This window comes from Lolium perenne, chromosome 6, assembly GCF_019359855.2.
Source record: "Lolium perenne isolate Kyuss_39 chromosome 6, Kyuss_2.0, whole genome shotgun sequence".
NCBI lineage: Eukaryota > Viridiplantae > Streptophyta > Magnoliopsida > Poales > Poaceae > Lolium > Lolium perenne.
In genome coordinates, this window is record NC_067249.2 from 1,978,849 (window position 1) to 2,002,954 (window position 24,106).

The 24,106-nt window shown below is 45.0% G+C and overlaps 2 protein-coding genes across 4 annotated transcripts; one reads left to right on the forward strand and one right to left on the reverse strand.

Moving 5' to 3' along the window:
- Window positions 1-9,209: 9,209 nt before the first annotated feature.
- LOC127309048 (uncharacterized) lies at window positions 9,210-12,793 on the forward strand. The gene is made up of 8 exons (XM_051340031.2): window positions 9,210-9,825; window positions 9,904-10,427; window positions 10,565-10,615; window positions 10,699-10,806; window positions 11,845-11,940; window positions 12,045-12,146; window positions 12,232-12,291; window positions 12,415-12,793. Exons 1-8 carry the CDS (start codon window positions 9,264-9,266, stop codon window positions 12,478-12,480), a joined length of 1,569 nt encoding a protein of 522 aa, XP_051195991.1. The 5' UTR covers window positions 9,210-9,263; the 3' UTR covers window positions 12,481-12,793.
- Window positions 12,794-17,617: 4,824 nt separating this feature from the next.
- LOC127309046 (protein ENHANCED DISEASE RESISTANCE 2) lies at window positions 17,618-23,790 on the reverse strand. 3 transcript variants are annotated; one of them, XM_051340030.2, is made up of 22 exons: window positions 23,131-23,790; window positions 22,625-22,699; window positions 22,095-22,148; window positions 21,941-22,006; window positions 21,545-21,639; window positions 21,417-21,472; window positions 21,186-21,302; window positions 21,072-21,112; window positions 20,872-20,972; window positions 20,704-20,799; window positions 20,503-20,567; window positions 20,336-20,407; window positions 20,065-20,220; window positions 19,737-19,963; window positions 19,597-19,636; window positions 19,359-19,504; window positions 19,181-19,282; window positions 18,905-18,949; window positions 18,654-18,794; window positions 18,473-18,568; window positions 18,213-18,314; window positions 17,618-18,070 (listed from the first exon to the last, which is right to left on the reverse strand). In XM_051340030.2, exons 1-22 carry the CDS (start codon window positions 23,587-23,589, stop codon window positions 17,891-17,893), a joined length of 2,532 nt encoding a protein of 843 aa, XP_051195990.1. In that variant the 5' UTR covers window positions 23,590-23,790; the 3' UTR covers window positions 17,618-17,890. The 3 variants fall into 3 exon arrangements, with proteins under 3 accessions (XP_051195990.1, XP_051195989.1, XP_051195988.1); XM_051340029.2 differs by having other exon boundaries at window positions 21,545-21,642; window positions 23,131-23,789; XM_051340028.2 differs by having other exon boundaries at window positions 21,545-21,645; window positions 23,131-23,789.
- Window positions 23,791-24,106: the final 316 nt, after the last annotated feature.

The window sequence follows — 24,106 nt, forward strand, 5'->3', positions numbered from 1 at the left end:
CTTGAGTCGCCATGGCTTGGCCCTTACGTCGTCATAGAAGTCATCGAAGGAGGAGCGTACAGGATCAAGGACAAGAAGACAGGAAATCCCGAGAAGAACCCCTGGAACGTGGCACAGCTAAGGCGTTTTTACGCTTAGTGTCGAAATATAGCCCTCCTTGTAAAAATACAATGTACTGAAACGCCCGCGAGTTTTCAGACGCACTCTTTTCCATTTTCGGGGCACCAAGTGGGGCCGGGAAAGGTTTTTAATGAGGCGGGCTCGCGGGGCTGAAATAAAATAAAGATAGTGGAAATATATATCTTTTCTTCGACACGATCAGGGGCTTACGCCTCGAAGCTGCAATATAGATGAATTTAACTGATAAAATTATCTCGCCTTGGTACTGAATACCTCGCCAGATAAAAAGAAAACACAAAATAGCAATGAAAACAGAGCAAAAACACTCGGGGGCTAGAACCCGCAAATATAGTATATTCAGTATAAATTCGGTTGCCTTGGTCTAAAAACCTCGCATATACAATAAAGAGATCCGCCATCGAAACATTCGGGGGCTTGATGAAGAAAAATAAATACGTTTGTTGGCTTCACAAAATAGAATATGTCTACAACACACAAGATACAATTTTGGAGAAGATTCGACAAGCTACAAGGAAAAATATCAATTCCTACCTAATATACTATCTATGGATAGTCCTTTGTTATTTGCAGGAGTTGTCGTATGTTCAGCATAGCTACCTTTGATAAAAAATTCAGAGTCCATCCGAAGAAGTTCATCCATCATTTCTTCGGCTACAGGAGTCACAATATCATTGATTCTGTCGATGTTCCTTTTTCGTTTCGCCTGCTTGGCCAAGCACTTGGAGACAATCGTCGTCAGGTTTAACTTTCGGTAGCAGATCTGTATCATAATCATGGCGAATCTTGCTCCCGCGGACAATTGAGCTCGCACAAAGTTATGGATACGAGGAGCATCCCGAAATTTTTCCATCAAGCCAAGAAGAGTGTCAGGTGCCTCGTTCCGAGGAAACATTGTCTTATAAACCAAGGACAAGGTCCTGGTACAGAAATCAAGGAAGTCGCGAACTTGACTGGCGCGGTCTTGAAACCTGACAATCTGTCGGGTACGCTCTGGAGTGGCCCAGAAAAGAGAACCGTGGTCAAGAGAAAGGTTGACAAGGAGATTGGTCCTTGTGTTTACCCTTTCGTCTTCAGCAGCAGCATCGAGAAAGGAACCTATTTGGCGACAGCATAAGAATATCGGAAAAGAAAAAACGGGCAAACAGAAGGAGTCCTGGTTCGCAAAAGCATACCTGACATATCCGCACTGACTTCATTCATCAAATCAAGCATCAAATTCTCTCGAGTGGTCGCTTTTTCAGCTTCAGAAACAGCGGCTTCTTTGGCAGCTATGGCATCTTGAGCCTGTTGAAGTGCAATTTTCTCTCTCTCGGATGATTTGCGAGACTGCTCCATTATCATAAGTGATTGTTTCTTCAGAGACTAGAGCTGTTGGCGAAGTTCTTCCAAGTCTTCTGCCGAATTTTTATTCGATGAATCTTCAATACGTTCGACAGCAACAGGTGCCTTCTTCAAACGGGACGACGCAGGTAACACATCAGAAGGACGAGGAGTTGTAGAATAGTTGTCAAAAATCAACTGAAAGAAAAGGCTCGACATCAATTATCAAGCAAAGATAGATTTTCATTGATTCTCAAAGTATGTACATTACTATTACAAAAGAAGGGTCCCTAATGGACTATTGAAGCAGCTGTCGCTAAAACTAATTAGGGCGACATCGTCAAAAGACAGAAAAAACCAAAAGAGAGGACAGGGTGGTCTACTTGACCTCCGGCTTGGATGAGCTTGGAGCAGGAGTTGGCTTAACACCAAGGAAGGAAAGGATTGGTTTTGAGGGAGGCTTGGCAGCTCTAATTAGAGATTGCCATTTCTTCGTTTCCATCTCCCCTATGTCGCCAACCTTGGTCCAGTCGACGTTTTGCTGGCCATTAGCAACCAGCGCGATGGTGCCTTCAACGCCAATCTTCAGGCCTTCTTGGCGAAGTTTGAGCCCAAGATCTTCCGGCACGTTGAAGGCTTTGGCAAGAGCAACGAAAGTGTTGGGCTCCTCTTTCTTCGGGAAGAAGTAGGGGAAAAGCTTCGACAGACCTGCTTCAGTATCAGCAAGGCCTTCGCGTGCTTCATCCCCATGAATTTCAAGAAGAGTCAGCGCGTCGAGCAGCTCGTCGCCTTCAGGACCATCCACTTCATACTCCTGATGAGTTCTCCCTGAAGACAAACAAAGGATAGCTCGTAAAAAACGTGCTTGGAAAATATGAAGTAACCCAAGAAAAATAGCAAGGATCAAAGTACTTACTAACAAAACGTCGACTCTGCGACTCCAGGCGAGTGAGGATTTCTGTCTCTCGAGCAGATTGCTGTTCTATATTCTCGCTCAAAGAGTTTTTCGCGTTATGAAGTCTTTTTCGAAGATCTTCGACAGCGGCAACATCGGCTTCAGCTTTCTTACGGGCCTTTTCGCTCTGCTCCAACTTGGTAGCAAGAGCGTTAGCACGTTTATTGGCTTCCGCAAGTTCTCCTGGCAGAATAAGCGACAATCAAATATTATGACAAAAATAGTAGAGTACATGCAACGAAAGAGGCGGATGAAGATAGTACTTTCTAGCTTCTTGGTATGATCACGATACCCGACGAATTGGGTACCGAGACAGATAAATTCCTTCATTAAAGGCTGAAGAGAGGACCAAAAGAAAAAGAAGTCAATATAGCTAGTCCAAATTCGACAACATATCGCAAGAAACAAAGGAGAGATGAAAGTACTGAAAGGCTCGGAACATGAACAAAAAAGAGAAGACTGAAACACTTACGTCATCTAATGAAGGTGTCGAAGAGTTACCAGGGAACATGATGGGTTCCTTGGATGGCTCGACCCTTGCCCTCTTTGGCGAAGAGGCACGGGGGCTTGCAGGTGGAGTCGAATGCTCGATGTTTTGTTGAGGAGGCGAAGTTTCCTCCCCATCACGCTGAGTTTCGGACACAACTAAAGTACGCGACGTACTCGTTCGAGCAGCCACGTCAATAGGTTGTTCTTCTTCCTCGTCATCACTACAATAAAAGTGGCGACAGTATAAGAAGCAAAAAAGATAAAAAAAAATCAGAGCGAAAAAGTAAGGAGTAAGGAATAACTTACGAACTGACGAGGGCATCGGTGTATGGATTGAAAGCTGCCTTCCCATCTGAAGGATCAGCTTCTTCGGCTTTGGAGGTGCCGGAATCTTTGCCTTCACTCCTTTTCCTCTTGTTCTTCGGGGAAGCAGGAGGAGGGGAGTGTGTCGAAGCAGTGGCTTCAGACTCAGCATCTTTTTCAGAAGAAGCCGCGGATCTGTGAGAACCCGCGACTTCACTATCAGGGCGCGAGGTGCCTTGGTTGTCATCATCGACAACGGTACATTCTTCAACTTCTCCACCCTCAGGAAGAGGAGGAAGAGAAGTGAGAGAAGGATGGTTCTGAGAAAAAGAAAGAGTGTCGATAAAAGGAAGTTATGCAAAAAAGCCAGCAAGATAGTAGTCGACAAATAATAAAATGCGAGGAGACAATAAAGCAATCAAAAGGAAAAAGTACCTCGGGAAGGGGATTGGCGCCGCTATATGGCGCAACGTGGCAAGAAGTAGGAATGCTATCCTTCTTGCTGAGTTTCGACATCCTTCGGATTAATTTCTCCAAGTCCTTTACAAGAAGGTCCTTGGAAATTCTCTCGACATCTTCATCACCAGCATACATCCAAAGGGGACTTTTGCGAGCTTGCAGAGGTTGCACTCTAATCCTAAGGAAGTATGCTGTGATCTGGATACCCGACAATTCCTTGCCGCAGGTGTTCTGGAGCTCACGGATGCGAGTCATCAGCGCCTCTGTCGCCAATTTCTCTTCTTCGGTAGCTTCAACATCCCAGGATCGGTGGCGAAGAATCTTGGTTTTTCCGTCAAAGGGAGCAATGTTGTACTCCACTGAATCAGAGCTTTCTTCATGAATATAGAGCCATCTCTTGCGCCACCCTTGGACAGAATCAGGGAATTTGACGCCAGGACGAACACAGATAACGACGCCGCCGATGTTATAGGCGACGCCGTGGGCGCCATTACGGCGGATGCAGAAAATGCGCTTCCACAGAGCCCAATTAGGATGGACTCCGAGGAAGCACTCACACAGTGTGATAAAAATCGACACGTGGAGAATGGAATTGGGTGTCAGCTGATGTAGCTGAAGCCCATAAACAAAAAGAAGACCACGGAGAAACTCGTGGATTGGGGGAGAAAGACCGCGGATCAGATGGTCAACAAAACTGACCCGATACTCCATCGGAGGTGATGGGTAGCTTTCCTCAGAGGGGAAGCGCAGCATGTTCTCCTTCTTGGTGAACCCCAGCTTCTTCAGCAGGTTCATGTCTTGATTGGAGATTTTGGATCTCTCCCACTCCATATCTTCGGCGGCCATCTTTGACTCCGGAGTGCTGTGTCTAGTCAAACGGAGGCGAGGCGGCATCAATGAGCTTGGTGGCGAAGGATGTGAGTGTGGATGAGAGTTTTCAGCAAGGAGAGCAATGGAGGATTTGGTACCGGAGAGACAGAGGTGCGGCGCGAGCGAAAGGATTGGAGGAGGAAGACGATACCCTTATATAGAGGTGCGGTGAACCGTCGCGCCGTTGGATCGAAAGATTGCGGGACAGATGGTGTACACGTGGAGAAGGGGTAAAACGTAATTTCATATAGACGAGAAAACACAGCAGCTACAGTACGTGCGCCAGGAAAAGCGGAGGACGTGTGTCCCCCACTTGCGCGACGTGTCAAACTGGTAAGAAATTTGGGGCCACAAGACAGAGGGAGAGAAGTTCTCGCGTTTTCCCGATACAGTAATCGTGGCTATCGTTAGCAATGATGTCACCTTGGCAAGAGAAAATCTCGGATACGACAGTTTGGAAGAATGGCGGCAGCAGATGATTGTTTCGAGAGCCTTTGAACAAATACAAGTTTTTGGCCAAATGCTCGGGGGCTACTTTGGAAAAAAGAAAAAAAATCGAGTATGACAAAATAGAAATGTCGAGAGCCTATGACCAAATGCAAGCATTTGTTCATAGCCTCGGGGGCTACTCCCATCGGGAGCGCTGGTCGCGCATCCGATAAATATAAAAAGTTCGAGAAAGAATGAAAATATATTGATATGAGGCAATAAAGTGTTGAGTCTACAACCAAGTACAAGTCCTTGGCTGTAGCCTCGGGGGCTACTCCCATCGGGAACGCTGTTCGCGTGCCCGATGAAATTATAAAGAAAAAGAGAGAAAGAAAGAAAGAAGAAAAAAGAAGAAGTGAGCATATTTCGAGTTATACAAATAACTCAACATATACTCCCATCGAGAAGGCAAAATAAGTCATACATTGACTCAATAAAATGTGCTATTTCAGCAGCCGAAAAAGCACTCGACAATATATTCTCAGAGCGCCAAAGTAGCGAATAATCTCTGAATGCCGCAAAATATTGCGAAGGTAAGACCCCAGATCCGTTCTATGCGGCGTGGCGCCGTCTCTGACGTCGGTTTGCTACTTTTTTCCGTATCAACAGATACGAAGAAAAATCCTAACGGACGCGTTAGGTACCCGATAAAATATGACTGGGACTCGACAGAATGGTAAGACCTTAAGCGGCGCCTGTCGAAGTTTACACCAGTATCCCGAGATCATGTCCAGGGACGTGATCTTGAAGTAGGTTTTTGCGGATTGCCACTAGAGCAGTTAACTAGTACCTGATCCGTCAGATGAACTAGCCCCAATTACCATTATCCCTGTACAATATAGAATTGCGTATCTAAAGATATGTGATGAAATCAGCAGAAATATTGAATGATTAAAGTTGGAGATTTTCCATGACTCTGCGATTCAAGTAAAATCTCGGGGGCTACTGACATAGGCATCCCCAATGGGCCTGCCGAAGATGGTACCCGGGGTTTACTAAAGGCCCACGACCCGAAGAATAAGAAGATTCGGAAGCCCAAGATGTTATTAAGGAAAACTAGAGTTGTATTAGGAAACGATACTTGTAATCTTGCGGGACGGGTTAGAAACCCTCCCGGACTCTATAAACTTGTGTATTACGAAACCCTCGGCTCCACCTCCTATATAAGGGGGAGTCGAGGGACAAAGAAAGGATCGAATTTACTGTCAACACAACCCTAGTTTCATATTCGTCGAGTACTTTTCGGCTGAAACCTTCGAGATCTACTTGCCCTCTACATCCAACTAAACCCTAGTCTACAATCCGTAGACATTAACAAATTAATACCTTGTCAACAGCAACCCCTAAGGTTGTGGATGTGTTGTTGCCACTAAGGATAAAACATCAATGCTTTGTCTAAGGATATTTGTATTGTTTACATTACGCACAGTACTTAATGCAATTGTCAATTGTTTGCAACTTAATACTGGAAGGGGTGCGGATGCTAACCCGAAGGTGGACTTTTTAGGCATAGATGCATGCTGGATGGCGGTCTATGTTCTTTGTCGTAATGCCCTAAGTAAATCTCATAGTAGTCATCATGATATGTATGTGTATTGTTATGCCCTCTCTATTTGTCAATTGCCCAACTGTAATTTGTTCACCCAACATGTTATTTATCTTATTGGAGTGACACCACTAGTGAACTGTGGACCCCGGTCCATTCTTTTACATCTGAAATACAATATACTGCAATCATTGCTCTCTTTTGTTTTCTGCAAGCAAACATCATCTTCCACACCATACGTTTAATCCTTTGTTTTCAGCAAGCCGGTGAGATTGACAACCTCACTATTAAGTTGGGGCAAAGTAGTTTGATTGTGTTGTGCAGGTTCCACGTTGACGCCGGAATCCCTGGTGTTGCGCCGCACTACACTCCTTCACCAACAACCTTCACGTGGCCTTTATCTCCTACTGGTTCGATAACCTTGGTTTCTTTTTGAGGGAAAACTCGCTGCTGTACGCATCATACCTTCCTCTTGGGGTTCTCAACGGACGTGTGCTTTACCGTCACAAGCAGTTACCTAGTTCTTCGACCATGAGATCATGTAAATCACTTATACCGGAAGGGTACTTTGATTACATCAAAACGCCACTGCGTAAATGGGTGGTTATAAAGGTGGGATTAAGTATTCGGAAAGTATGAGTTGAGGCATATGGATCAAGAGTGGGATATTCTCCATCCCGATGACAGATAGATATACTCTGGGCCCTCTCGGTGGAATGTCGTCTGATTAGCTTGCAAGCATGTGAATGGTTCACAAGAGATGATATGCCACGATACGAGTAAAGAGTACTTGCCAGAGACGAGGTTGAACAAGGTATAGATATATCGATGATCAAACCTCGGACAAGTAAAATATCGTGTGACAAAGAGAATCGGTATCGTATGTAAATGGTTCAATCGATCACTAAGTTATCGTTGAATATGTGGGAGCCATTATGGATCTCCAGATCTCTCTATTGGTTATTGGTCGGAGAAGAGTCTCAACCATGTCTGCATAGTTCACGAACCGTAGGGTGACACACTTAAGGTTTGATATCGTTTTAAGTAGATATGGAATATGGAATAAAGTTCAAAGTTTTGTTCGGAGTCTCGGATGGGATCCAGGACATCACGAGGAGGTCCGGAATGGTCCGGAGAATAAGATTCATATATAGGAAGTCATTTTTCTAAGTTTGAAAATGATCCAGTGTATTTATGGAAGGTTCTAGCAGGTTCTAGAAAAGTCCGGAAGAAATCACCATGGAAGGTGGAGTCCCGGACCAAGCTTGGCCGGCCAGCCATAGGGAGGAGGAGTCCCAGGTGGACTCCACCTAAGGGGGCCGGCAACCCCATCAAGGGAAAGGGGGGAGTCCCACCCTGAGTAGGATTCGCCCATATGGAAGGTTTTTGAGTTGGACTCTTACTCGTTCTTTGGGCAACCCTAGATGTGTTCCACCTATATAATGAGGGACAAGGGGAGGGGGCCGGCCACCAAAACACCACCTTGGCCGCACCCCATAGAGGCACCAAGGCCGGCGCCCCCCTCTCCCCAAACCCTAGCCACCCTCGTCCTCACACCTCTCCCGCAAACGCTTAGGCGAAGCCCTGCCGGAGATCTCCACCACCACCGCCACCACGCCGTCGTGCTGTTGGGATTCCGAGGAGGATCTAGTACTTCCGCTGCCCGCTGGAACGGGGAGAAGGACGTCGTCATCAACACCGAACGTGTGACCGAGTACGGAGGTGCTGCCCGACTGTGGCACCGTCAAGATCTTCTACGCGCTTTTGAAAGCGGCAAGTGATCATCTTTTGCAACAACGAGATCTAATCTCGTAGGCTTTGGAAATCTTCGAGGGTTAGTCTCATGATCTTCTCGTTGCTACCATCTTCTAGATTGCATCTTGGCTTGTTATTCGTTCTTGCGGTAGGAATTTTTTTGTTTTCTATGCTACGAATCCCATCAACAAGCCGGATGAAGCTACACTTGTTGTTGATGTGGATGTTGCAGCATGTGCTACAGTTCCAGTTTGTGTTGATGCTAGTATGCAGACTGATGATGTTTGTGCTGATGGTGTTTCAGTACATATGGCGCATATGCACGTGGGAGGAGTGGGAGGCAAGCGCGTCAATGGAGACAGTGGGCAGCGACACTACCGTGATAGGAGTACTGCAGCCCAGTTTTCCGCGACACCGCGGATGCATCGAGGCAAGGATGGACGTGTGAGACATTTATGTGGCCCAGGCATTACACATCTTGTGCAGAGTCATGTTCAGCAACACAACACAGGGGTCCACCAAAACCTCGCAAGAAGAATGTATTGGCGCCGAAGTCCAAGTTCATGTGGAGAAGAAAGGAGGCGCCAAGTGCTATTTTTTTCCATGCTTACGATACATGGCGAGTAGGGAGACCACTTACATGAATTTTCTGGTACCACAGCGCGCCAATTGTTATGTCCGGAGCGAGTTCCTTTTCCTTTGCAAAGGTCGATCTTTTTCTAACGATTTGGTTGTATGGTTCGTAGTGGAGACATGGGAGTGCTGCGACTTGGAGGGTACATAGTGAAGATCCCATAAGTTTTTGTCACCTAGGGCCCGTAAAGTGTTGTGTGTAAGATCCTAAGCCCGTTAAGAGCCCATGTAAGTCACTGTGCTCTTGCCAAAACCCTTCTTCCCCCAACCTCTTCTCCATCGATCGACACCAGTAACGCCGCCATGGCCGCCGTCGCCGCGAGGTCGCGCGCCGCCGCCACCGCCGCGTGGGCGCGTGTCCTCTCCCACCATCACGTCGCCGCTGCATCCACCTCGCCGCCCCACCAAGTCAACAACCCGCGGATCCTACCCCCGCGCCGCCACCTTGCCTTCTCCTCTGCCTCCGCCTCCGCCTCCCCCGGCGGCGGTGGCGGCGGATTCGGCGGCGGGAGTAGACCCCCGCAGTCGCCGATGCAGAACGAGCGGGTGATCTACGAGCTTCTGGCGGAGGTGGAGCGGGAGCGGAAGCGGGACCAGGAGGACCGGAAGAAGAAGGGGGAGGAGGTGGACGAGGAGGCGGAGGCGGCCGAGGACTTCCTGGGCGTCAAGCCGCTCATCGAGAAGCTGGAGCGGCGGAAGGCAAAGGAGGCTCGCGTCCCGGACGACGCATTCTGGGAGCCAACCGACTCCGACAGCGACGAGGACGACGAGCGCTTCTCCGCCGACTCCGTCAGGCGCCGCGCAGATGAGTTCGACCGCAAGTGCAAGCGTCAATCCGAGCTCCTACGCTCATTCGCCGAGGCCGGTAATAATGATCTTTCCTTCCCATTTCGACCACATTTCTCTAGATTTGCCTAACAGCATGTGCGATGCTGCCGGACAGAGAACCTCGACGACGCTCACAAGCTGATGATGAAGATCGACAAGTTCGAGCAGCGCCATCTGGCTCTGCCCCTCGAGTACAGGGTCATCGGGGACATGATGAACCGCCTCAAGGACGCCACCGGGAAAGACCGCTTCATCCTCCTGCAGAAGCTCAACCGGGCCGTCAGGCTCATGGAGGTCAAGGAGGCGTACGACCCCAGCAACCCCGCCAACTTTGGCCTCATCCAGCACCAGCAGGTCGGCTCGCCAGACGACGTCATTGACAACGCGGGCTTCGACAAGGAGAAGCAGATGATCCAGGGGGCCATCGAGGACGACGAGGAGGAGTTCAACGAGGATAAGGAGAAGGATGATAGGCTCATCGAGCAGCTCAATTCAATTGAGAAGAAGATCGAGGACAAGTTGGCGGACCTGGATCATACGTTTGGTAAGAAGGGCAGGGTTTTGGAGGAGGAGATCAAGAATCTGGTGGAGGAGAGGAACTCCCTCACCGACAAGAAGAGGAGGCCTATGTACAGAAAAGTAAGTCATGTTTTATCACTGCAGTTTATCGAATTGCCATAGCAGCCACCATATAGCTGGGCTTCCCCTCAGCAATCTTCTTGTTTTTGTTATTGGTATTGTGTGTACTAACACGTTGATCCTTACACACTTTGTAGGGTTTTGATGTGAAGGTCATTGATGTTAATCGGACGTGTAAAGTTACAAAGGTGAATGCTCTTCTTCTTCCAAACATTCATAAATAATTGTTATACATATTCCCTAAGATCCTATTCTGCATTGCTCTTCTCAGGGAGGCCAAATAGCAAAATACACGGCATTGCTGGCAACTGGAAACTACAATGGTGTTGTAGGTTTTGCAAAAGCTAAGGGGCCAACAGCCAAGATTGCAATACAGAGGGTAAGCATCTGCCCCTCTCTGAGACACATATATAACTTATGTTTGAGCGATTGAAACAAGTACCCCCTCTCATTCAATGGTTGTTTGTCCCCAGTTAGCATAAATATCAGTCTCAGTCTCTCAGATGCATTATCCATTCGACTGTTAGCTTGTTTCCCTTGTCCTTTTGGTTGTTCATGTGGTATGTCCATGTTTGCCTTGAGATGCGAGTGACTGAGCTGTGTGAGCATGCGCAATTGTGTGTACACAGAGCTATTATAGGATTGATTGCGAAGCATCTGCATATGTCAAACATTTTAGAACTGTGAACCCAACTTGCTGAATATGTTCCTCTTTATATTCTTGTTAATGCAAGATGTGTTGCTAAATCTGGTAGACTGAAATGATATTTGCTCCTGTAAAAACAAATTTTGTTTGCATGGTATGGCCTATATGATAGTTATGTCTAGTGAAATTTCCCCAAAATAGTCATACTGAATTGTCAATCCTGGGTCTGTCCGTCTAACCAATGATTCTCATATACCGATAAGCTGAGTTACTACTTTTAGACTTCAGTGGATTTGAACACCTCAACTGAGTTGTTCAGCTCTTACATGAAACATTCAGCTCGACAGACTTATATGATTGTGTGAGCCTCCATGTCTGTGGGTATGTAGGGGTACCATGCAGTTGATGGTGAAGCACGTGCACATTGTCTCTGTGAACTACTGAGTATGTTCATCTATATATTCTTGTTGATGCTGCATGATGTGTTGCTAAATCTGTTAGACTGATATGGTCTTATAATTGGGTTTCATTTCCTTCCTCTTAAAACAAATCTTGTCAGTCCACTATGACCTTTAGGGTTGTTTATCTAGTGAAGTATCTCCAAAATATAGTCATACTTCCCTCTGAGTAATGCTTCCCTAGTATGCAGCTAGGTTAAATTACTTTTTGAATCTTAGATATAGGGAGTTAATACTTTCATGCTTCAGTAGGGATTCGACAGCTCAGTTGAAAAATTCAGCTCTCATATGAAACATGTTGTTCTGTTTCCAGGCCTACGAAAAGTGCTTCCAGAACCTGCACTACATGGAGCGGTACGAGGATCACACAATTGCTCATGCGATTCAGGCCAAATATGAGAAAACAAAGGTAAACCCACACACACACATGTTAGGGAACAAAATCTATCCTCTTTACCACTTGTTCTATGACAGAACTTCTCTGACACGATCTCTGCCTGTTTGCATCTTAAGATCTACCTCTGGCCTGGGCCGATGAGAAGTGGGATGTGCGCTGCCGGCAGGACCGTCGAAACTGTGATGTACCTGGCTGGGTTCAGCAACGTCAAGTCGAAGGTGTGCTTCTGCTGTAGTACACACAGTTCCACCTATCACTCCATTTGCATCTGCAATATGTTAACGTTGTGATTGTATTTTGCAGATCATTGGATCGAGAAGCCCACTTAACGTCATCAAGGCTCTCTTCATTGCCCTAAACGCCGTGCGTGTCTATTACCCAAAATATTTAGTTACAATGCTACTGCGACGACAATCCTTCTGCGACGATTTTCGTCCTATTTTGCTTATTGATTATTCATCATCTGTTTTATTAATGTATGTGCAGATTGAAACACCCAAGGATGTGGAGAAGAAGTTCGGGCGGACTGTTGTCGAGTCATACCTGTTGTAGTCAGAGTCGTCTCTTTGTTTTTTTTTGGCGATCGGTCATGTCGGCTCTGCTAGATTTGGCGAGGGTAGACCAAAGGAAAGAGGCTGTGCCGGATCTGACCACGTGAGCCCTGTTTTTACTAGCTATTCCAGTTTTTTTGTTTGCCCCCCTGACCGTTCCCTTATGATCAGTCGGGTACTGTAATTGTTGAAGCGATCCACAACAGATAGTAGGTGGTATTTATTCCCTATCTCTTTGGCAACATAACTTAGGGCACATCTGACAGATTCTGCCGTGTAATCCAGTTCTGAGATTACTTGCAAGGTTAAAATCATTTCATGGCTTGGTAGAAAGAAATAAAAAACACATGTTATGATTTGTTGCTTTCGTTTGCCTGATTGGTTACAAGTCTACAGGGAAGTAATCTGCTGGAACAGATATTAGTAGGAATGGCAATGGGCCCCGTTCCCCGTAAACCTATGGGAAAATGAAGGAACGAGATCCTCTAAGAAACTACTGCAGATGGACGTCGCTCATTTTCGTTCATTCGTTCGCATCGAATGGCACATGTCCAACCCAGGGAAACGGACCGAAAGGCCTGGTCTCCTTGTTTGTTCCAAAAGTAGTGTCAAAACTAACAACATCACCAAAATGTGCATAGTCCATGATAATTTTAGCATCAACCCAAAATATATTCGCTATTTGTTCTTCACAATCCATTTGCAATGCATATTGGAATGATGAGTTTTCAGCAATCTTGTCTTGAAAATATTTAAGCATGCTACCAGCTTGGCCATATGCCATTTCTCGTTGGCGCTTAGTCCGCAAATAATTCTTGTGATCACGGAGGGTATAGCTAAGATTGGGTTGTCCACCAACTTGGCGACTTGCCAACTCATGTGCTGCTTTTGGCCTAATACCTGAATCATCTGCCATTCCAATTTCAAAAGCTTGTAACTCCGAAATTTTCCTTTGTGACGCCATTAGGTGTAAAGTTTCTGGCAAGTGTAGTATGTGATTGTGTTCCAAAGGCAGCTCAGACACTTTGAGGTTTCCCTTTGTTCAGTCCATTTTAACATTCATGTGGACTTGACAATTGGTTCTAGTTTCAGCTCGAGGGACCTTTGTTAAATAATCCCTCTTGTCTTCTGATCGAAGACCCTCATTTGCACAAACAAATTTACATGATGTAACCATGCCATGGATGACCTTTTGTTTGTATACCTTTTCCTGACCTCGAAGCCCTTCTGCCCACTGTAGCTCAACCAAAGCGCCCAAGCCTCATCTGAATTTCTGAACTCCATGCCCATATGAGGTACCAAACTAGGCAGTACAACTCTGCAATATAAAAGAACAAAACAAGTATTACTTAGGGGTATGAAAAACTACAGTGGCTTACTATAGTCTGTGACATCTCATTGCAAAGTACTTGTGATAACTGAATTACCGATTGAATTCCGGACCATGAGCTGATGTGTTGATCTCTTGTGCCATCTCTGTTTCTTTCTCAGTTTCTTCTTCCATTGGCAAATAGGATGCTTGATGAAGTTCAACCAACTACTTCCATGAGAAACAACAAAATTTATCAAGTTCTAAAGACATCTCAAGCCGAGAGTTTGATTTATTCAATGTGAGAAACAGAGAAATTCAGGATACTCAGAATTTACCTAAGAATGACAGGCAGAGCAGTGCGCGCTCCAGGATCTGCCGAAAACTGATCAAGTTCTAAACAAATCTGAAGGTAAGAGTTTGATTTATTAAAGATGAGCTCCAGGTTCTAGCGAAAACTGATCAGGAATTAAACAAATCTAAAGGTAAGAGTTTGATTTATTCAAGATGGGAAACACAGAAATCCAGACTATTGACAATTTACCTGTGAATGCCAAAGCAACGCCAGCTCCAGGATCTGGCCATCCCTTTTTCTCGTGATTTTTATTTCCGTCGATGATTCTCACGCCTTTTACTTTGTTCTGGCGCCTTTTCTGTGCTGGAGTGCGGCAAAACCGTTTGTTGGGCTGGGCTTTGGGCCAAAAAAGGAGTATGCCGTATGTTTTCCTGGGTTGGACATGCTGCCATTCGATGCGAACGAAGGAACAAAAATCAGCGACGTCCCTCTGCAGTAGTTTCTTGTACGTCAGAGGATCTCGTTCCGGGAAATTCATCTATTAGAAAATGGGTATGGGGAACTTTTATCCCCGTTAGGTAAAATGGGGATGGGGATTAGAAGGTCTCCTATCCTGTTCCATGTTATCCTCTGATCTAGTTGTATATGCATATAAGTTGGTATACTTTTACATAAAATATGTTTTAAAATTGTGTTTGGTGGGTATATTTCAATAGTATTAAACATGTGATACTAATTTGTTGTCCTTTTACCAACTGCATATTCAAAATGTTTATTATTTTTGTGTGTAAAATTGAAGATCATGAAATTATGAAAAAATCATTTGAATTTCGCTTCTTGATGGGAACCCGATCCCCGCTCCGAACCCTATGGGAATGGGGATGGGGATGAGAAAAAAATCTTCCCAATTGTTAAATGAGGATAGGGATGAGAAGAAACTCCCCGGTGGGGAGCAGACCTATTGCCATCCCTAGATATTACTGCATAAACAACTCTTTGCATCGTTTGGTAAAGAATGTTCATGCATAGTGATGGAGGCAGAAGGAAAGGGTGGAATCTACTGAGCATTCCAAACATGAAGATGCATCTATGTAAGCGTTGCTACTGGTTGGCATAGCAGACTATATATCTGTATATCACTTGTATTACATACATGCCCATTATTCATTCATTCAACTTGGACTTGCATTATGTAGGAGTTAAATAGCAAGGATAATCAATCACATCACCAATACGTGTACAACATATATGTGCGCGTTTAGTTACCTGGACCGAATTCCTGCACCACTGGCGCAGTGAGACGGGAGCCCCATCTCGTTCCGGACGAGCCGCGGTGCAGGTTTGTGCTGTTGTTTGGCAGCCTGGGCCGAAGCTTTTGGCTCAGCGAAAACGTGAGGCTCAGTTTGTTTGGTTTCATACGAGCCCAGTTTTAGCCTCACCACTTATCCACATGGTGACTTTACCTCTCATCTCCTCACCTATCACAAAGTCTCACGCCGCCGTTTACCAGCTTCGGCATGTCGGCGATCACGAAGGCATACACCACCATGGCACCACCGGCCACGCCGGTCAAAACCATCACCACTTGGCTGACCACGAAGGCGAAGAGCACCATGACACTGTCGGTCACGCCGGTCACAAGCATGGACACGTCACCGACCACGAGACGAAGAGCACCATGACACAATCGGTCACAAACATGGGCACATCACCGACCACGAAGATCAAGACCACCATGGCATCGTCATTCACGCCCGGTCACAAGCATCACCACGTCACCGACCACGAAGATGAAGACCACCATGGCACCGCCGGTCACGCCGTTCACAAGCATCACCACTTTTGTACATTCCATATAAAATGTTGTTTTTCACGAAAACTTGCGTACGAACATAAAATTTTACAATGTACACCATAAATTTTCTATCAGAATTTTTAAACATTTTTAAAATTGTTTTTAAATTATTTTACATAATGGGTGCAAATTCTCCTATGAGCCAAAATGCCTCCTCCGGGTACAAGATTGCATCATAGGTTTATGAGGAGAGAGAATTCACTTTACAAATATCAAGAGGAGAGACAAATCGCTTCACAGTTTTGTACGCGGTTTCCTTTTATGATTCGTGATCCCCGGTTAATGTACATATATGTACAAAGCTCAATTGGGGGTACCATGGTGCATGGGCACCATGCATCATGATTGTATGATTACACCATGAGTGTCAGATTGCATCATAGGTGGTGTACGAGGAGAGAGAATTCACTTTCAAAATATCAAGAGAGAGAGAATGCACTTTCCAATTATCAAAAGAAGAGACAAATCACTTCCTAGTTTAGTATACATGTTTTCTTTTATGATCCGTGATGCCCAACACCATGGTGCACCAGTTAATTTACCTAAATAGTAAACTCAATTGGAGCACCATGCATCATGACCGTACAATTACATCATGGGTGCCAGATTGCATCATAGGTGTATGAGAAGAGAGAATTTACTATCCAAATATCAAGAGGAGAGAGAATGCACTTTTCAATTATCAAAAGAAGAGACAAATCACTTCTTAGTTTAGTATGCATGTTTCCTTTCATGATTCATGGTGCCCTGGCGACCCAGGTCGTGAGCGATGTGCTGGTGGTGGAACGGGAGGAGGATGGCTCAGAGGCAACCGAGGAGCCACCTGCTAGAGATTCCGCCTCTAGGGGGAGTGGGCTCCATGGACGCAAGCTGACCCTCCGAGAAGGTCTCGTGTCGACCGACAAGGAGTCATCGACCGCGCTGGGAAAAGGACGCCTCGCCCAATGCCCCTTTTACTTCATTAGCGCGGTGATGCGAGACGCCCGGGAACGCTGCACCCACTTTTAGAAACTCCACTTGGGGTTCTATTTGCCTCACGGAAGTTGTGTCACTACTTTGAGGCACACCGCGCTACCGTGGTGACCAAGTTCTCGCTCGAGCGCGTGCTTCGGAACCGCAAGACCACTGTTCACAGTGTGGAATAGAGCTGTCGGGTTTTGGCCTGCACATCACGAGCAGCAATGCCACCAAGAGTGCTGCCCTTACCGACTTCGTCGCCGAGTGGACACCCACAACACTGGCGGAGGAAGAGGAGGGCCAACCGACCGACCTCCCCGGGAATACCGATTCGGACGACTGGGTCATGTACTTTGATGGATCATTCAGGCACCAACGACACGGAGGGCCTGGTCAGAACTGCGACGCTTGTCAATTCCACGCCAAAAATATCTTTCGGCTGGCTCAGGCGCTTCAAACCATCCCATTTCGTTGCTGTTCGCGGTCTGAGGGCTGGATATCATCGGATCCTTCCCTCGCACTGTCGGAATAAAGTGTTGGCTTCTAATTTGCTAGATTATGAGCTAACCATCATCTGTTCAATTGAAGATTGATTAGAAAGGGCGAGAAATTTAAAGTATATTTTTGACAGACAGCAAAATGGTATGTCTGCTCTCAGAACAACATATACAAAAGTACCAATAATATCCTACCATACAGAGTTAAACAACAACTTCTGGTCATATATGGTAATAAATTTATATTGTGTAATTCAGTGAAGCGTATTCATCTTTTGGGATTCTGCGAGCACGTAATCTACATCCAATTTGCTTCCAAAACCAAAATTGAAGTGACAAAAAAATGAATTGTAATGACAAGAAAGAGAAAGGGGAAAATAAAAACGGTATCAAGTTCTAAACTCAAGACCAGACTGCAAGCTGATGCAGTGCTTGAGTGACTAATGGAAGAGAATAAAAAGGAGAAAAGGAATTAAATAATCTGTGTGCGAAGAAAAATCAGTTAGTTTTCTTGGACGAGTCGTCCTCCGAGGAAGTGTTGTTGTTATTGTCGTCGTTGCTGCTATCTTTACTTTCACTATTATTGTCAAGGTCGGGAACTATTGCTGCCGCCGGTTCGACATGAGCCAGCCGAGCGGCACCAATGACTTGCTCGGGGAGTTCGTCGTACGTGTTTGCCTGCACACATGATTTCCAATGCAAACATTGACATCAAGGCATGCTTTTATTTTCTTTTCTTCAACATTAGCATCGCAAGATTGTGCAGTATTCTTCGTTTCCAGAATAAACAGAAGTTCAGTAGACATGTGTGCCCACTTACCTGTATTAGGAACGCCATGTCAACTACTAATGTTGTGACTACACCAAATACCAAGCCCAAAACCCCATTGGCTACGGCAGAAGAACCGATGTCAACATCGACCTGCAGAAACAACCGATCCATCAAGACGCGTTGTCTTATCAAATGGAAAATAATAATGATGATGATGAACTTCCGTTGGTAGTCGATGTTCTGGACCAAAACTCTGCAGGTCAAACTACTGCTGTGAATGACAGATAATATAATACCACATGACTTACTTCCAAGTACCCCGAACCACGCACGTAGCTGCAATCGACGGCCTTTCCCAGTAAACAAGGGGTACTTCCGACACTCTGCCGCACTATCCAAGAGCCCTGAATTTTTGTTTGTTGGGTCAAAGCGAAGCTTAAGTGTACAAAAAGTATTTGCAGCCTGCTTGTTTTGTTTGGAAAAACAGACCTTCGGAACGGCTGGTATAAGCTTCAATCTGCTATTGCGGAATTCATCGTCGCCATCGAAGAAACGTTGCAGCAATGATCCTTTTTTCAAGGTACTTGTGACGAAGTACATCACTATGCTGTAATGAGTTGATCCAGGAATCTGCAATACAATATTAACTTCACAAAAAATGTTTGCTTTCGGAGAAAGTTTGCTAGAAGTGTTCAAACACATGAACCGTATTAAAATAAAGTCTGTTTAGAATAACTCACCTGTATGTTGGCAACAAATGTGTGCATCCCTTTCTCAGCAGCAACCTACAGAGCCAGTAACATGAGTACATGACCAATGAAAGTATAGACAAAGACTCAGTTTTATTCTTTTTCACTTCACATAGAAACAAGCAGGAAGTTCCAAACGGTTTTCTTCTGATAGTCAGATTCAAGATGTTAATGAGATATTTTGAAAATAATAATTATAAAAACGAAATGCAAGATACAAGAATAAGATAAGCGCTAAGAAATTTTCTGGTAAATTATCATGTTTACCTGAGCAACACAACCTTTCTGCCTACCGACATTATCCATACGCTTGGTGTCCTTAAACCAGTCAATCGCCGCAAGCTCCATGAGATAACTTGGTGCAGGTATCTGTAAACTTAATGTGAGTGTGTTGAAGTTCTGTATCTAATATGCTTTATAGTGCATAAACTGGAAGATCTTAGACCTTTGATTTATCAGTAGGGAAGTTCTTGCTGCGAACTTTAAAGAGTGTGCTGTCGGGTACTGTCCAACAGTTGCGGCTTTTCTCGTCTGGGTCACGATGAAGGATGCCCGAAAAGCAAGACAAATCAATTTTTTCTGGAGGTTCTTCTGCCACGGCAAAGCTATCACCGTTAGACAACAATAAATAACATCTATCCTGAGAACTTATAGCAGACATGATTTGTTAGAGGGAACCAAACCTGTATGCTTAGCATCATTGTCAGATTTGTTGGAGTCTTCCTGTACAACAATTTTGATAAAGGTTTAATATGAAGAGAAAACATGTACTACTTGTACGCGGTAAATTCATCATGAACAGGTTGTTCTCAGGATATGTAACCTCTATATTAGCTTCAGGAACTTGATAGTCCTCATCCTCATCTGACTCTTCATCGATAATTGACATGCTTTTATTATCTTTTTGCCCTCCATGTGCTGCTTTAATCTTGGCTTCAATTTCTTGGCGCCTCTGGTCTTTCGGCATTGATGGATCAACCATGTTTTCCATCACAGGAATCCTTGGAGTTATATGGCATTCATCTGTCTGTGAGAAGTATTCACGCAGCCCTGGCGGCAAGTGTAAATTAGAGCCATAAGTACCACAATGAATTGGTGAAATATGTTCAAGTTGACAACAGTTAGGACATAAGGGAAAGGCTATTCAGTACCAGCGACACAGTTCTGTATCTGCAGCAAAGAATGATACTGAAAGGAAGGAGAGTAGTTGAGGAACCATCCTTTCAGATCAATCTGCATCAGGTGTTGAACTTGAGTGCGTGGTCGTCCATTGCGACACTTGAGAGGAGAAATCTTGAACCCTCCGCCTGAACTAGTAGGAAGTTCAGAAAATGAAAAGGAACTCAAGTTAATTTTGTTTATTTGAAGCATCTCGTCCTCTTAGGTAAATCAAGGATATCAGGTGGTTAGAAGTAGACATACTTTCGATAAAAGCCCTTACATATCCTCGTTGGCGGCCACAGTTTGGATGTTCGATAGATCGAAACAGCACAACTGTACGTGTAAAACCAAAACATACATTGTTGATCAGAAGATGCTACAAACAGCAAAGGTGTCGGGGCAGGAACATGAAGAATTCAAGAATTTACCATAGCTTCCATCATCATTGCGCCGCCAGTAACGGACGTAGCAAAGATCCCTAGGCCAGACAAACCTGCATGTTCATGTAGGATGGAATAATGAGAAGTTTCAGTCCGACAGACAATAAAAAATGCTACTAGGATGTTTTTGACATGCTAGAAATGTATTACGGACAGTAAGAACTTGTTCACATGTGAGAATGTGGTTACATTGGACACCAGTGCAGCTGCAACTTGTGATAGAGTATCGCGGTGTGGCCATCAACCTCTTCGACTAAACTGCCATAGCGAAAGCTACAGTCCCACCTATGATAGAGAAAATGTCAGCCTCAACATCGGTATTTGGAACAAAACAGAGTTAAAAGGCCAGACGCTTACTCATATCTCGTTACGTCCATGCTCATCACCAGCCCAAAAATGGCTTCGCATGTGGCTTCCACTACGCCGACAGCCCTCATAGCTCGGCTACAGCTTCGTGCCTACATAGGGCAAAAAAAAGGTATAAGTCTTTGTCAGATTCAAAATTTAAGGCATTATCCAGTAACTCTCCAGCAGTTAAGATTGCAGCCAGGACATACAAGGTAATCGACTTCCAGAAGTTCTTCAAAGATGCGAAGTCCTGCCAATGACAGAGAAGTAAGAAACTCCACATACAGGGGTACATGACATAAGGAGAAGGAACTTGGACTTGCCATTTTGGCATCTAAGCAGCCGCCAATTCTTTTTCGAGAAAGATTGAGCGGGGTCACTCTGACTTGACAAACCAATATCAGGCTCATTTGTCCAGTCATGTATCGATTCAGGGGGACCTAGCACCAGGAAGACATGGTAAGACATGGAGAATTTCTGTAGCATGCAAGGATGAAAATGCAACTTGTGAATCAGTGCTCTGCCTTACTCAGGTAGTCGATGTAACTTCTTACCATTTCCTATGGTTGTCCTACGAGTCAAAGTGGGCCTCTCCTCTTCGTCTTCAGCCCTAGAGTTGTTAAATTTCTAGTTAATTCAGAGAAATAACTAGGTATAAGCAAAAAGATGGAATGTCACATACGCGCTGTCGTGATCTGAGAATGAAAACTGCCCTCCAAGTTCCGCATCGAAGTCCATTGAAGCAAAGGCCTTGCGGTTTTTAGCTGTCATAGTGTCCTGCTGCTGCAAGAATGTAGAGATGTGACATTTGACAAAAAAAACAACATGGAGAATTTGCCATCACTTTTTACGAAATTCAATACAAAATCCAGATTATTTGAGCTAGTCCACCCACTAGGATTTATTGGTACATTAATACTTTCCTATTATTTAATTGTCAAATAGTATGGTTATTTCACGATCAAACATAGAAATAAATGTGAAACAAATGCATCATAAAATTTGAGCATTTTTCAGATCTGTTACTTGGTTGTGTTTACTATTGTACAAGTTCCATTCAAACGAAACCTTACTGCACCTGATCGATGATCTGCTCTATCTTCTTTTTCCAAGCCAGCGCATCTTCAATATCATATGCACCCATCTGAGAATTGAATTTAGTTATGACATAAATCTCAATGAAACGAAGAACAAAGTGATACTGTTGAAAGGATCTCAACTTCAGAACATACCGTGATTTGGTGCTCCTTTTCTTTCTTGTTGTAAACACACAGAACATAAATCATCTGACAAAGATTGAAAGGAGAGATGGGAACAGAAAAGCAAATATGAGAAAATGTAAAAAAGCAAGAACATTACATTTATGATTTTAGACTGTGCAGAAATAAGCTATATATAACATTACAAAAATTAGCTATTCTCTTTCCCAAAATAAAATGAACATTTTAATGTTTGTGAAGCGGTGAACACTTGAATAAATAAGCTGAAGTATTATTTAGAAATGTCGGAATGAAATGAACACTGTCATAATCAAAATGATGACAAATCTGGATCGAACTACCGATAAATCAAGAAATTGTCATTTCATATAAAAAAACATTTATTAGGATTCTTGCCGTAGGATGCAGTAACATGTACAGTTGGACACCCGGCCTCATTGAGAACATTCAAACGGCAACATTAAGAAATCCAAACAATAGACATTGAAAAGGAGCAGTAAGGAAAATTGTGTTGTCGGAAAAGGGGATAAGAGTAGACTCACTTGCCCATGATGGGTTTTCAGTCCTCTATCCTCCACCCTGCAATTGCCGTCGATTAGCAGCGACTTTAGCGGCACCTGCATGTACATATTTCTTAAGAAGGCCTATAAAATCTTGTGTCCTACTGAAATTCAGGCATTGTCAATTCTTGGAATCTCATTAGGACTGATAACCTCATCATTTTTATGAGAAATAACATGAATGCAGATAAAAAAAACAATTTCTTTTGTGTGGGAGGAACACAAAGCTTACAGTTGTATTGAGATTTTTTTTTCACAATTAATTGACATTTGTAGAATGAAATTATCAGGTGGTTGGCATCCACAAGAATTGCAATTTGGGCAGCAAAATTCAAGTTTGCATGATCCGTACTAGCAACAGAACAATGTGTCCCTTGGGAAAATGCGCAACTCTATGGAGTAGATCAAACCATAGCAGGAAACCAGAATTTCTCATAGATTTCAAACTTTGTGCAGCATTTGATGGAATGAATGATATACGTACGTACCACGCTGTCCTTGGGTTTCTTCTTGTAGTAGGCCAGCAGCTTGCTCTCGAGCACGAAGTACCTGGTATGGAAAAACGACCTTCCGATCTTCCTGCGGCCGTAGCGCACCATCCACCCCTCGTGCTGCACCGCGTTGGCGGCGGCCTCCCGGACGGCGGCCAAAGCGTCCGCCTTGGTGGTGCTGGCGGCCGCCGCCTCCCTGACGGCGGCCATGGTGGCGTTCTTGGTGAGCTCGCCGCTCCGGGACACGGCCATGGTAGCGTTCTTGGTGAGCTCGCCGCTCCGGGACGCGGCGGCCGCCAGGGCGTCGCCCGCCCGCTGCGCGAAGGTCTTGGTGGGGAGCGGCTGATCGGCGGTCTTGGCGGTTGTGGAGGAGGTGGTGGAGGAGGCGGCCGCGGCTGCCGCCGCGGCGGTGGCGGTGGCGGCGGCGTCCCGCCTGGAGGCCGATGAGCTGAGCATTGTCGCGGCACCGGGACGGATGGATCGCGGCGGAGCACGTCGGTGGGCGGGGTCAACTGGGGTTGGAATCCATGGGCGATTGCGCGCACGCGGGAGTGAAGGTGGATCAATCAATGGGTGGACGGAATGGGAGGCGCGCGCGGCGACGGGGGAGGAAGGGAAGAGGGTGGCTGGGCGAGAGACCCGCGCGCGGCTGGGTTTGCCTTGTGGTGATGGAGAGACGACAGGAGAGGAGGAACAAGTGGAACTTGGTTTTACTTTCTTCATTCATTCAAAAATGTTTCCCTTTATTTATGTGTCTCTATCTCTATATATAACCTATAACAAGTACTCCGTACTACCTAATACTTGTTTCAAGCCAAGTTTATTTAACTTTAATCATGTTCATTCATAGAAAAACAACCAATATCCAAATATATGAATGTATTTCATGATAGATTCACCATTATTTTGTTTGATATCATAGGTGTTAATATTCTTTTCGAGTACGCCCCATTTGAGGACGTCTTTTACCAAG